The sequence below is a fragment of the Mytilus galloprovincialis genome, chromosome 7 (genome assembly GCF_965363235.1).
Source record: "Mytilus galloprovincialis chromosome 7, xbMytGall1.hap1.1, whole genome shotgun sequence".
NCBI classification, from domain to species: domain Eukaryota; kingdom Metazoa; phylum Mollusca; class Bivalvia; order Mytilida; family Mytilidae; genus Mytilus; species Mytilus galloprovincialis.
The window spans coordinates 57,194,354-57,209,334 of NC_134844.1; the positions used below are offsets into that span (position 1 = coordinate 57,194,354).

A 14,981-nucleotide genomic window follows, 5' to 3' on the forward strand; every position below is an offset into this window, starting at 1 on the left:
TATACCGAGGTTACAAAAAAAAAATAATAGAAAAACGATGTACCGATTAAAAGGTGAACAATTATAGGAGGGTAGTGGGAATAACAATCATCAGTTAAGCACCAGAATGATGTTATAAAAAAAGTTCAATTAGAATAATTTTACACACACTAGTACAGCACTTAAGCACAACTCCTGAACACACATTAGATTAGCACAATCTATAAAGACCTATTAAATATTTACAAACATGAACAAAGTACAAAATACAATAAAAAATAAATTACAATTTGATTAAAGCATTATTCATGGACGTTATTTTTTTCTCTCAAATACTTAATCGTAACTACCCGGTCATTCTCGCTACACATCGTAGGTGTACCGAGAATGGCCGAGTAGCTACGATTGCTCAAATACTAACAAAATAATACTCGGAATGTAACAAAATCACAAAATGACAACTTTTGGTGTAGTACATAAATGAAAAGGTGCAGATGGCGCATGATCAGCATGGCTATGATTTCCTCTGGTATATTTCTGTAATTACTCGACATAAAATATAATAGTGTATACATATGTTAATATTTGAATCTTAGCTCTAATAATTGTATGTGGTTGGTTTGAGTTGTTTTTGGGCTGCTGTCGTATACATTACACCACTGACAAACAACTATATATATACATAGCACTTTAACACATATAAATACTTGTCTTGATGTCGTGTTCAACAACACAATAACCAAAACAATTGACATCTAGGGATTAAACGTACTAGGTTTTTCTACCAAAGACAGGTGTGTAACATAAAATCAAACTCTAAATCGTTTTATCGGAATTGAATTGCCAGGACATGCAATTTAAAAGATACTATAATACCCAACATGGGTTAGGAAAACTCAAATCAAAAATAGTTTTCCGAAAGGCAATAAGTTCGTCCCATGTAAACAGACACACATTAACACAACATGAAGATGGTGTAGAACCTAAAACAGTTCTAGCCTTATCAAAAATGCGTGTACATGTGACAAATACTTCAAATAGCAAAATGATTTCCGTTCATGCGACTCATTTACGAGGTGAATGCAACATGTCATGAGGTATATAAAAACAAATGGGTAATATATATTATACAAAAAAAAATTTGATTTTTTCAAGGTAGTACAGATAGTCGACCAGTAAAGAGCCTTCAAGGATATTTTCTAGGTAAAATTAATAATTACTCATTAGAATTAGACATACTATCCAGCAGAACCTCCGGTTCAATTTGTTTCGATACTTTTTATTTTTTAGATTAATGTTGTCGAAATGACGATAAAACCTAACTGAATATTATGTTAGCCTAGCCTTTTTAGGGCTACCGAAATGGTGGTTGAGGGTTAAAATTTTGTATGTAGGAAACTTGTCATTCATTTTTCAAAATTCACTTTTCTGAGTTTTTGTTCTGATCATGCAAATGTTGGCTTCCCGTAAGGGAAGTACAATTTAACTTAGAGGAGGAGGGGCATGCTATGATGTCAATGTAAATATTGTTTCGTATCATTCGGGAATCAATTACTAAATCTAGTAGTAAGACAATTTTGCCTTTCTTACTCCCTGATAAAAAAAGTTGTGAATATGAATATTTTCTTGCGAAAAGAAAAAAAACTCCTAAATTTCAGAGTCAATCATTGATTGCTTACAAGACGCAGCAAGAAAGTTAATGTCACACAATACGCTGAATGTTAAAACTAAGACCACATAACACATTAGAATTCATTTAGATATAAATAAAACAATACTTGCCCTACAGTTAAAACGTCATGAATTACTTTTTGCCCTATAGATGTCCTTATCTATTCGTGACAAGAAAAGGGTGAACTTTCCGAATTTGCTGTTTCGTAGCATATTAATGCGATAACCTTCGTCATTTTATCGCAGAGTTTGAGAAGCCAAATGTGTAAAATAAAAATATGGAGAGCAGTAGAAATACAAGAAGACTTACAGAATTAATCAGCCGAACCTATGTTACAATTTCAGTTTAATGTGATTCTCGGTTTCAGATTTAAAGAACTATAGACCATAATTTCGTAGCTCGTCTATACAAACGACAATAACATGTCGTGATTGGTTGAATTCGCAATATGTGCGACATTTCAAATCAATTATTCTGCTTTGGTGAACGTATTTGCCCCAAAAAAAATCAATATGCTTTAGATTCCAGAATACAGCGATCTAAAACGGAACTATTATATTCAAATTGGTAATCACAATAAATAACTTGATCATATAATGTAATTTAGCATTTGCGACTGGCAATTTAATAGCAGTGTAATACCGGAATCGATATCTTACAACATTCACTGCTTTATCACAGAATAATACACTCAGTGAAGAATTATTGGAAAACACTAAACGGATGTATCTTGTCACTAACATATTAACCCAGTATCTGATCTTGAACTTTGATCTGGTACCTTGATCTGGTACTTTGTCTGTGTGATGAGTCTCTGATTATCATTTCCTTCCTGAATTATTTGATTAAAAGCGAACACAACGATGCGTGACGATGCGACAGATAACTCTGACTTCCTGTCATAATATATCCAAATAACACAAAACAATTGTACTGACTGACAGTAGGAATGTCCCAGAAGGAGAGGCTGAAATAGAAGATAAAAACAAATCCTTTGAAAGCACTGTCATAAAAAGATCGAATCTCTATCGAAATGCATTTAGTAATTGAGTCGAACGTTTTCGTTGTTTAAACAAATTTGAATGCTTTTCAATTTAGACCTAGACTATGTTTAACACTGTGCGGGACAAATTTGCCATTCCGGTATCGGCAAATCTGACTTTGTCGGTTTACAAGATATCAAAAAAAAAATTTGCCCAGTGATAGATTATTGAAAAATTAAAAAAATGCCATATGTCCCAACTTGTCACTGTTGTCACTCTTGTCACTGCAGCTGATTAAAAGTACATTTCCCATGGGAAATTTGATAATTCCCATGGGAATATTAGAATTTCCCATGGGAACATTGGAAGTTCCCATGGGAAAAATTACTGTTCCCATGGGAAGTTTAGAGTTCCCATAGGAACTTTAAAGTTCCCATGGGAAAAGATGAATACAAAAAGTTCCCATGGGAATTAATTCTTCCCATGGGAACAAATTTTCTTCCCATGGGAACAAATCTTCTTCCCATGGGAACAATTTTTCTTCCCATGGGAACAATTTTTCTTCCCATGGGAACAATTTTTTTTCACATAGGAACAATTTTTCTTCCCATGGGAACATACTTTATTACAATACAAACATTATTTTCCATTTGAATTTTTTTCTTCAGAAAAATTACAATTTGTTGCAAATACTGGATATATGAGAATAAAAGAGAATATACTTCTGCCTTAGCTGGATGGAAAGCTGTAGGGCATAACACATTTTTGGAACCTTGTAAAACATCTCAGAAAAGCAGATTTGTCTCCGGGACAAGTTTGCAATTCCGCTGAGTGCAAAAGTTGTTCACCTTAATTTTTGGAGTTAAGTCAAAATGAAGTTGATAACTTGGTTGGTATTGGTTCCCTGATATTTGTCCTAAAATTGTTTGGCTCTAGCACCACTGTTAAAAAAGTTATGCCCCTTTTTTCAACAATTTCCTTAGAGGAATAGTTGTTTTCCTCAAGGGAAATCAAATTTCCCTAAAAGAAAAAGATTTTTCCTCAAAGGGAAATTGTTTTTTCCTCAAGGGAAATTGTTTTTTCAAGGGAAAAAGATTTCCTTCAAGACAACAAATTTCCTCTAATGAAATCATTGTTCTTCAAATTTCCTCTAAAGAAATTTCTGAACATCAAATTTCCCTTATTTGTTCTTGTTAAACATTTCTTCGCTATACCATGTATACAAACAGTATGAATATAATTATTACAAGACTGTATAGTTGATGCAAATGATATTCAAAACTTTCATAAATGTTTGACTCAACATTTTAATGACATTGAAAATTGATAAAGTCTGACTGTTTAGATCTAGGTATTGTTCATACTTTTTATAAAATTTAACTATGATTTATAAAAAAAATTTGTAGCAAATGATTCTGTTTTCTTTGTAATTGTTTCAATGCAATACATTAATAAGCAACCAATTTGAATGTCATACCATTTGTGGTGTTCTAAAGAATTTGTTTATATATTTGCAGATTAAATAATAAAATATACACTTTTCGTGTTATTTTAAATTAAAATTTTCTTCTGTTTCAGCTTGTGTACAGTTTTCAATCCACTACGTAAGAATTCAGTGAATACATTATTCCATTCACTTTATAACATTTTCCTTCAATTCTAAGAGAAAACATTTTTGCAAATTGTTCTTCAATGATCTTCTTCCGTATATTTGATATGAGGGAGCGATATAAATGAGTGGATAAAACTGGTGTTCCTTTGTTCTGCATTCTCCTTTCTTTCGAATAATATATATAATATGTTGTTGCTTTTATGCAATAGTGTTTTTGTGTATCTATGATAGAACTCCATTTTGTTTATTGGCATTATCATGTGATAATGATGAAATTTCCTGTTTCTTTTTTGCAGGAAAGCACACATTCCAGTTCAAATTAATCCAATTATGCACTTTGTAAATAAATTTCAACTTTAAGTTTCCTCTTCAGTAATGACCTATTGATCATGAAAACCAAGATGTCTGATCACCTATAAATACACAAAATAAACAAATAAAATGTTATAAATGGAGAGAGAAACAGCAATAAATGTTTTTCATATGTATCTTTCTTTATTAAAATTCATTAAGTCAACTTGAACCTTGCGAAAAATAATTAGCTGTGATGTAAGACTAGAAAGTATAAAACGCAAAATAAAGTAGTCGCGAAAAATTAGTTGATTTACATTAGTCCAGTCTGTGTTTGCAGGAAATTTACATCATAGGTTGCCATATTCCTATTGTGCCTGTCCAAAGTTCAGAGCCTGTAGTTTTTGTAAGTTTAGTCTGACACTAAAATTTAGTGGTTGTTGTTGTTGTTGTTTCATACCGGTTATATTTATTTTTTGTAATTTATTTTGTAATAAACTAGGCAATTAGTTTTACAGTTTGGACATGTTGGATTGTTTCAATTTTTCATCTTTGGGTCTTTTATAGCTGCCTTCTTTGACTATAGGGTATGGATTTTCTCATTATTGAAGGTCGTCACAGGCCTACAATTGCTTTCTTAAAGCCATGATAGTTTTCATATTTAATATACCACATCTTTTAATTTTTATAGTAATCATGATTATCATCTTTCAAGTTCAACAACTTTAAAAAATAAATAAAAGTGGCCTTACCATTTAGGTTTAGTTTGCTTCTGCAAATTTTAAATTGCCTATCATTTCTGCTGTTTATAATTTCTCTGTATCTTCTATAGTTCTTGTCCTATACATAAAAGAGTAAAAGTTATTATTGAATGGCATCTTGCATCAATATTTTTTTTTGCTGTTTAATGTACATGATGTATATTAATGTGTGTTTAATAAGAGTGCACACGCTGAAATGTCTCGCCTTCTTTTACTAATCATTGATAATATGTTGATAGTCCTAAGTATAAAGCTTTATCACAACTGTCACATAAACTTAACATTAACCAAGATAAATAAATAAAGACTAATGAACCATGAGAATGAGGTCAATGTCAGATGAACCATGCCAGGCAGACATATACAGCTAACAAGGCTTCAATGCAACAATTATAGTTGACCTATTACTTATAGTTTAAGAAAAATAGACCAAATCACAAAAACACTGATCAATGAACCGTGAAAATGAGATCAAGGTCAAATAAAACCTGTGTCACTGACATATAGATCAAAAAATATTTCTATACACCAAATACAGTTGACCTATGGCTTATAGTATTTAATAGATAAAGACCAAAACTCAAAAACTTAATTTTGACCACTGAACCATGAAAATGAGGTCAAGGTCAGATGACATCATCCCACTAGACATGTACACCTTACAATCATTTCATACAACAAATATAGTAGACCTATTGCATAAAGTATGAGAAAAACAGACCAAAACACAAAAACTTAACTATAACCACTGAACCATGAAAATTGTCATAAATAGCATAGACACCTCTTAGTTTTGAGAACAACATGCGTTAATTGTGCAAGTATAATCATTGATAAATCATGCACAAGATTGACTTTTTTTTAAAAAGCCTATATATTGAAATTTTCTGAAAATATTGCATGCATTTATTAATATGACCAATTTTAAGAAATGCGCAAAGATGTGAGATGATTTATATAATTGTAATTTCAGGAATTTACAGTAAAGGCTTTCATCCCCACTGCATTTTGCACTTTTCCCACGTCAGGAGCCAGAAGTTATGGCCTTTGTGACCTTTGTATGATTTTTATTTTAGTTTCTTTTTTAATATCAAAGAGTTTAATATGACATCCATTATCACTCAACTAGTATACATTTTTGTTTAATGGCAAGCTAAAGCATGCCTCACAGGCAGGGATCCAGGAGGGTCTGAGGGTTGGACATGTTGGAACCCCCCTTTCTACATTGTTCTTTATTGGACGATCAATGCATTTGAATTTTAAAATTAACACCATTCGAACGTAAATATATTTCAAAATTAAGATGCTGCAAGGTACAATCCCAGTAGAGCTGGGAAGATGGTATAAGTCATTCCAAAAGAAGAAAGGACATGCAATCTGTGTTTAACTGCAATTGGCAATGAATTCCATTATTTATTTGAATGCAATTCTTTATTAGTTAAAAAATATCAGAAATCAGCATATTCCAGAGTACTATGTGAAATATCAGAATTAAGCAAAAATGAAAGGACTAACTGTCATTGACAAATATTAACTTATTATTTAAAAATTTGTAAGGGTTCCGCGGAACCCAGTGTCTCGCCTATTTTTGCTGTAAATTGCAGACTCAACAACAATGAGGGAAAAAATCAATAAAAATATTCCTCTTGTTACATGTACTATTTTATGATTGCAAGAAAATCTAAGTCCATTTAAAAGTAAATTACAGAAAAAACTGAGTAATCTTTTTACAAACTTTACTTCTGGATACAATATTATGATCATAAATAAGCTTCTGTCCAAGTTTGGTACAAACCCAGGATAGTTTAAGAAAGTTATTAAAATTTTTAAAACTTTAACCACAGAGTGAATGTAATGGTTCCCTGGAGAAAAACTAAGTCCATTTAAAAGTAAAATATGGAAAAAATGGATTTATTTATTTACAAAATTTACTTCTGGATACTATCTTATGATCATAAACAAGCTTCTGTCCAAATTTGGTACAAACCCAGGATAGTTTAAGAAAGTTCTAAAAACTTTAACCACAGAGTGAATGTAATGTTTCTCCGCAGAAAAAACTAAGTCCATTTATAAGTAAAATATGGAAAAAATGGAATTTCATTTTTTCAAAATTTACTTCTGGATATTATCTTATGATCATAAACAAGCTTCTGTGCAAGTTTAGTACAAACCCAGGATAGTTTGAGAAAGTTATTAAAATTCTAAAAACTTTAACTACAGAGTGAATGTTTTGTTTCCTCGCAGAAAAAACTAAGTCCATTTATAGTAAAATACGGAAAAAATGGAATTTTATTTTTACAAAATTTACTTTTGGATACTACCTTATGATCATAAACAAGCTTCTGTCAAAGTTTGGTAGAAATCCAGTATAGTTTAAGAAAGTTATTAAAATTTCAAAAACTTTAACCACAGAGTGAATATTTGTTGACGCCGCCGACGACGCCGACGACGACGGAATGTAGGATCGCTTAGTCTCGCTTTTTCGACTAAAGTCGAAGGCTCGACAAAAATGTGTCTATATTCATTTCAAAGTTAACTAAAATATTATAATGTTAAAATATTATAATATAAAGTAATTTTCCATATATTTTATTTCTAAGGCCACACCAATTTAATTTCTTGTTCTACGGATTTTTGGACTCAAAAATTTGGGGCGAGCGAGCGATTTGAAAATTTTAATAAAAAAATATTTAATTTGCAAATTTTTGAGGCGAAGCTTGAAAAGTAAAGGCGAGCGATTATAATTTTTTTTTGTAAACATAAAATAGTAGGTTTTGACAATATTAAAACTTGATTTATCACTTGTACTTTGACAATTCTTTAATTTCTGAAGTATTTTTTCCCTGTTCACCAAGAAATAATTAAATCTGGTCTATGTATGTGTGACTGACAATGAGACAATTCTCCATTCAAGTCATAATCAGTTTGGGGACAACCCCTTAATGTTATAAATGTCCCTTTTACATGTTTTATGAGGGATCAATTTAAGTTATAATATATTTGTTTGTACAAAAGGGCTCATATTTTCTCAAAGAACTATATATCTATCTGGTATTAAATGGTCAAAACATGTCAAAGAATTTTGTAATATTCCTGGACTTTAACCTTGTTAAATTAACACATTAACTTTAACAGTTTAATATTATTCAAAATAAGTGGACCCCTCTTTTAGAAAAAGTTGTTTAAAATATGATGTAACTCTCCTCTTTTTGAGTACAAAATTCTAAGTTTTCAAAGGTTTTGTATAGAAGAAATATACAAATCCTTGGTATTTCTATTTTCTTTTCTACATCAGTAAAATGACCCCTTGTCTGAGGGAGGGTTGTTTTCAAACTGATAATATTTAACTGTTAACACAGGTCAAAGTACGGCCTTTTACACAGGGCTTTGATACAGAACAAACAGCAAGCTATAAAGGACCCCAAAATTATTAGCGTACACAATTCGAACAGGAAAACCAACGATCTAGATCTAATTTAAATATCTAAATGGGAAAATACCAATGAACAACATCAACAAACGATAACTGCTGAACGACAGGCCCCTGAATCCATTAGGACAGGTGCATAAACATGCGGTGGCTATGGATAGTTTTGTTTCGCCAGCATACAATATAATTGCAGTTAAAGGCAAATCCTTCAGAAGTTCTTTGTACTTTATTCTTACAACGAACATTTTTTTGATAGGGAATATAAGTAAGGGGAAAGAAACCAATCTTTTGTTCTTTACAGGTATTTCTGTTATAAAGAAGTAGGTCCGGTAAGGACTCATTTTGGCCTCAAATTTCAGTTTCATCTGACGAAAGATTTTGACCACTTTTAAAAGACTTAAGTGTCTATTTCACTTGATTTAATAAGTATAAGTGAAAGATTTTAACTGATTTAGTTATTAAAAACGATCCGATTCAAGCTCAAATATGAAAAATCTCTCAAATATGCCAAAAAACGTCACTTTTCAGATGGTTTTTGTCAAAAATGAAAGTGGCCGTATCCGTGTTCATCCACAACCTTTATATATGTTATGTATTATCATAAAATACGACTTACTTTTCAATATTAAGGATGAACACGAATGCGGCTACTTTCGTTTTACAAGGAAACTGTCTAAAATTTAACTAAAATGATAGAATTTTGAAGATTTCAGTAATTTAGCATGACTTAATGGTGCTACAACCCGATATATGTGCATTGTATTGTAAAAAACAGCCCATATTTATGTAGCAGAAGCATTCAACTGTCCAATAAATATCTAAAAGTTCACATTTTAACAATTTTGTAAAACTGTTATATTTTGGGGCCAAAAAGGGGTCTTACCGGACCTACCCCTTTATCACTCCCACTTTGGATAAATAGCTAGGTTTCATGCTAAAACAAATATTCTCACAGTTATTTACACAGTGTGGTGGGGTGCTTTTATGTTTAAAACCGTTATATACAGGTTAGACTGTGATTTAAAAACAAATGTTGATATCTTTTTATAATATTTACAAAAAAACGATGCGGGAAATGGACATGATTACATTTCCGGATGCAGGAAGCGGGAATATAAAAAAAATAAAAATATTCTATTTTGAAAAAAATAAGTGCGGGCGGGTCCGTCGAACAAGGAATCAAATTGGTGTGGCCTAAGTTGTTTTATTTTTTTTTTAATTGTATGTGATTGTATTTTGTAATTTACCTCTTGTTTCACATGTCAATGTGACGGAGTGTTTTTCAAATAAAGCATATTGTATTGTATTGTATTGAATGGGGACATGTAGTTGGACCCCCCCCCCCCCATTTGTCTTTGGTTAGGAACCCCTCCTCGGGTTGTGGGATTTTCTCGTTGCATTGAAGACCCATTGGTGCCCTTTGGCTGCTATCTGCTCTTTGGTCTTTTGATACATTCCCCATTTACATTTCGATTTTATATTCAGTTCTATTATAAATGTTAGACTTCTTGTTGATTTGGTTTCACATTTCGGCTTCGTCAGAGGAAAGCGTTCCAGAAATAAAATAGCCTTGCAAGACGTCATAATTATTTGGACTAGATTTTCACCACCATCAACATTGTAAAGCTTGTCTCACTGTGGAAGAAATGAGTTTGGCGCGTTTACAAAAATATAATTGTCTGTGCTGACAGGGGAGTGTGTGTGCATACCATTATTTAAATTTTCTAAACCTTCTTTTTCAATATTTTGTGCATTTCTTGGTAATATACTGTCAGACCTCGAGTGCTGCTTTACAAAAACGATCAACTTACAAGTAATGTAGGGGAAGGAAACTAGCTAAAAAGACCAAAAATAAGCCACAACTAATGGGGTCTCATTGGGGGTTCTGTTCACGGATCTCGCTTTAATATAGTTACTATTTATTTTTTTTAGATTCCCGCATCCCGCTTACACTATGTAAGTAAACAATTCTAATATTTTTGTAATTTCCTATGTCCCGCTAAACTTCATTTCCAGTTTTCACGGCACAATAATTTGACTATTAGTGACACTAAGTACTGTGGTATTTTCAGTGGGTATTTTACCAATAAGGCCATATATTTCGGTGTGTAGAAATACCGCAAAGGAATTCTTAATGGCGCTGACTAAGAAGAAAGTTTTTGCATTAAGGACACATATATGTGTATATATGTCTCTGAGGACACTATTTAAAACGATGTTTTAAGATCACAGAGAATATGGATATATAGGAGGATATGATTAAATACCTCATATCAGTAAAGTTAGGTATCAATAGATATTGTAATTTTGAAGTTAAATGACTTTTTAATCAACGCGTGCCACTCGGCACGTGACCAACAGCTTATTGCAAATTCACTAATCATCATGTTCAATCAACCTAATCCAATACACAATTGTCTTTTTATCGTTACTTATTGATTAATTAATGGTTGTTGTTGAATAAACCTAACGGTTTAGCGTGGTAAAATTTCAAGTTTATGAAAGAAAAATAAAAAAAAAATGAATTTTGTGTTTTAAAACTTTGCCTTTGTTATATTTTGTTTTAAAGGAAATTGCTATGCAAGCTTTTTTTTAAATTAAAGAACCCTATTTTGAGATACAAATTGAGACAAAAATGCTTTTGAGATTTCGTTTCCTTGTTAACAACACAAGAGTTTACATATATTATCATTATACCTTGAATGAGTGACATATGCATGAGAGTATGTGGTGTCCGTGGGGTTCTTCAAAATCCGATTACAGAAGTAATATAGAAAAACTCCAAGAGGTAAAATTATATTACGTTTTAAAAAGAGACTATAAATCATAACTGTCTCCTATGAACAATAACTTTAAAACTGATGTCAATGCTTTTTTTTAACAATTCATCTTTATTTCAACAATTGAAGATGAATACCATTTTATTTTATAATGTAATAAGCATCGTGATGTAAGAAATATAATTCACAATGTGTAGGCGCGAATCTAGAGCTTGAAGCGGAGGTTTGGGGGAGGGGGTACGTGATAAATGTTTAGAATACTAGAGAAGTTTTCTTGTTATATAAAACCATATGTTTTTCAATAAATGGCAAACTTTTTGTTCATCCGGCATATGGTTACTCTAAATAAACTTTTGATTAGTTTAATTATTTGATTACAGATCGTATCTACCCGTTTTGCAATTGCTGTATCACCCTAAATGAGGCTAATAAAGATATGTATAATAAAATATAGAGGTAGCAGTCTTGGATTGTCTTAATTAAATCCTTTGATCCTCTAATTATCAAGTTACCCTCTGGCCAATGTAATTATGACTTGTGTATATTTAAGAAGTTACTATATATATCTTTATTCTCATAAAGCAAATGCATTACATCGGTACAGAGATAACAAATACAACAATAAATATTTACAATATGTACAAAACAAGCGAGAGATGTTACAAAAGTTACAAGCCAGGAGTACAAGCACGGGCCGACAAACACAAGTATTTATATTTTCTATAAAAAAAAAAAAGCTTCTTCAGAACTGGTTTTCTTGTACTTGACATAACTTCAGAGAATTTAATTGTATTTTGCCGTTTTGTAAAATATGCAGTTAAAAACTCTTTTCGTTTTTGATTGAAAAATTTGCATTCAAATATAAAATGAATTTCGTCACCTATTTGTCGATTGTTACATAGACTGCAAAAGCGGTTTTCTCTGATTACGTTTTGCCATCTTCCTGTTTCAATCGGCAACTTAGTATTAGTCGTTTGAAACCGACAAAAAACAATAGCGTCTTTGAAGTCCAAAATATTAAAATATTCTTCAATTTCAAGTTTTTCTTAAAATTTTTGTAGTTTATACCTTTTGACAAATTTTGAATGAGGGAATTCCAGTTCTGAATATATTGATCTAGCAATCTCTGCTTTATGACAGTTTTTAACCATTCTTTATTAACAAAATTTTGTGACTCCCATATGTTTGAGAAACCACAATCTTGAAATATTTTTTGTATAAACAAGATCCATTTTATCTGGTTATTATGTAGCGACAACGTGTGACCCTATTCAATATATAGTAATGATAACATTAAAAAATATTTTAAGATTTTCAAGCGGTGTGGTTGGGTGTCACGTTGACAGGGGCGGGGGGGGGGGGGGGGCTGGGTTCACCTTAATTATGATTAAAACATGTTTTTTGTACTGCCTAATCAACAGAAACTAAAATCTCATTAAAAATGAAAAATCAGAATATATTTTAATATAAAATTTGGAGAACAGAAGTTAAGTATCCCATAAAACATAATGAATCATTATACATGCAGAGACCAAAGCAGCAAAGATATAGTCAATAGAATCTATTTGCATTTGCCTATGTTCTATCCTTATAAAACCTTGCTGTGAGGCATGGTCCCTGACATCAGAAAAATGAATGAAGTATTGGCAACTGGACGTTAAGCAACCAAATATAAATCCTCACTTTTCCGTGAAGTGTTCACAATTATTTGTCTTTTTAAAATTAAAAGGATTAAAAATTCCCAAACTGAAAAGAGTTGAAAATACTTTATTACTTTAGAAGTAAAAATTATAACAGACAGAATAAATACGGCAGAAACAAACAAATGGGAAAAAAATAGAGAACAATTTAAAATACCATATATACATGTTTAAACAGTATACTAGCAGATTATGAACGGGTCAAGGTTGAGCGAACGTGAATTTCTACCTATTACACTAAAAAGGTGACAATTAATTTTTTTAGGCACGTGTCGAATACACATTCGATAACTTTCTAATTAAAAAAAGGTAAAATTGTAAAATTTAAAATTATGAATTTTTAAAAAGTCTATTTTTATATGCCATGTCCTTTGTAACAGTTGTATCATTCCATCAGGTCCTTAGTGCACATTTTTGTTCTTAGTGCACTAAGGAGATCCTTTGCGGTATTACTACGGACCCCATATATTTGAAGCTGTTCAAAATACTGTACATTATAGGTACGTGTATCAGATTGAACAATAATTGTCATATATATATAAAAAGAATAGGTAATCTGGTATGAAATATGTCCACTGGAACGACCGTGCAAGTGCTATATATATATTATAGCCAGTCAAGGTCGTTAAAAACTTCCATTTGTTGTTGTCCACTGAAAAAAAGCTCTTGAATACACGAATCCCCGTTTTATTAATGCCATATTTATTTGTTAGTATTTCTTATTCTTTTTCTTATGATTTTATCATATTTTTTTTGTGAAATTTTCTGTGTGGTTGAACATGAAATTGCCTCCGATGCTACAAAGAAAATTTGTTTAATGTCAAATGTTGCAATATATGCTAAGTATTACACGTGGACAGGATGTTCCCCAAAAAATAAGTTATACACACCCCAAGGGTACACGCTAGTGTCATATGGAAAATTACTGGGTCACCTGTAAGATGGTAATCAGCCATGCAACTAATCAGGTTACTTAACTGACCATGTCACTTCAATTTAAAGTTTATCGGTAGATCAAAATGATAAATTCGTTTTAATTAAACATTTCAGATCTAAAGGATTTATCATTATAATGAAGTGAAATAATTAAACCATATGGTATTATTTTCAAAAGATTATTTATTTTCATATTTTTTTTATCTATGCCGGGAAAGAATTGAAAACTGTATTTATAATTTTTAAATTTATTCTATAAAAAATCCGTGTAGGTCTCATGAAATGGAACCCACGCATTCCTACTTAAGATTTATAAAGGAGTAGGTTCAGTAAGACCCCTTTTCGGCCCCAAAATATAGCAGTTTTACTAAATTGTATAGTACTAGAACCGAACACCTGTTTTGGGATATATATACATATAGTTAATTTACCGTAAATAACTGCGAGAAAATGAATAATACACAAGTTGATAATTGTCTCTTCTCTGCTCATTAATTTGCATGCAATATTTTCTCTGATTTACTTGTGAGATCACCGACACTAATAATAATTACCTAAAAAAAATAGGTGCTCCGTACTGGGAAGATCATATCGGATCCTATCAATTTATTGGTTCCATTCCCCCAATTAAATGAGTCTACACGTCTCCTTAGAAAAAATGCCTTGCAATGCGTCTGAACTACTAAGTACTTCCATATAATTTCGAAAACAGATAATAATCTATTTCACTGGATGAGATTGGGCTGACGGATTTTTAAATGGAAATGTATTAATTTTTATTTATAGCACAAGTTTTACAAGGCAAGATTATTCACCCTGTTCGCCCTACAAATCAAA

At 31.5% G+C, this 14,981-nt stretch overlaps 1 protein-coding gene and 1 long non-coding RNA gene across 5 annotated transcripts in view; both read right to left on the reverse strand.

Annotated features, from left to right (window-relative positions):
- Positions 1–1,412: 1,412 nt before the first annotated feature.
- The window catches only part of LOC143083357 (uncharacterized), a 141,133-nt gene continuing 127,564 nt past the window's right edge, over positions 1,413–14,981 (reverse strand). For all 4 annotated transcript variants that reach the window (XM_076259610.1, XM_076259611.1, XM_076259612.1 and 1 more), the window contains exon 4: positions 1,413–2,618. In XM_076259610.1, coding sequence (XP_076115725.1) covers positions 2,551–2,618 — 68 coding nt within the window. In that variant the 3' untranslated portion in view covers positions 1,413–2,550. The remainder of the gene's footprint in view (positions 2,619–14,981) is intronic.
- On the reverse strand, positions 3,917–10,616 carry LOC143083356 (uncharacterized). Its single transcript, XR_012980662.1, has 3 exons — positions 10,438–10,616; positions 5,290–5,377; positions 3,917–4,659 (listed from the first exon to the last, which is right to left on the reverse strand). It is a non-coding gene; the product is annotated as an uncharacterized LOC143083356 (long non-coding RNA).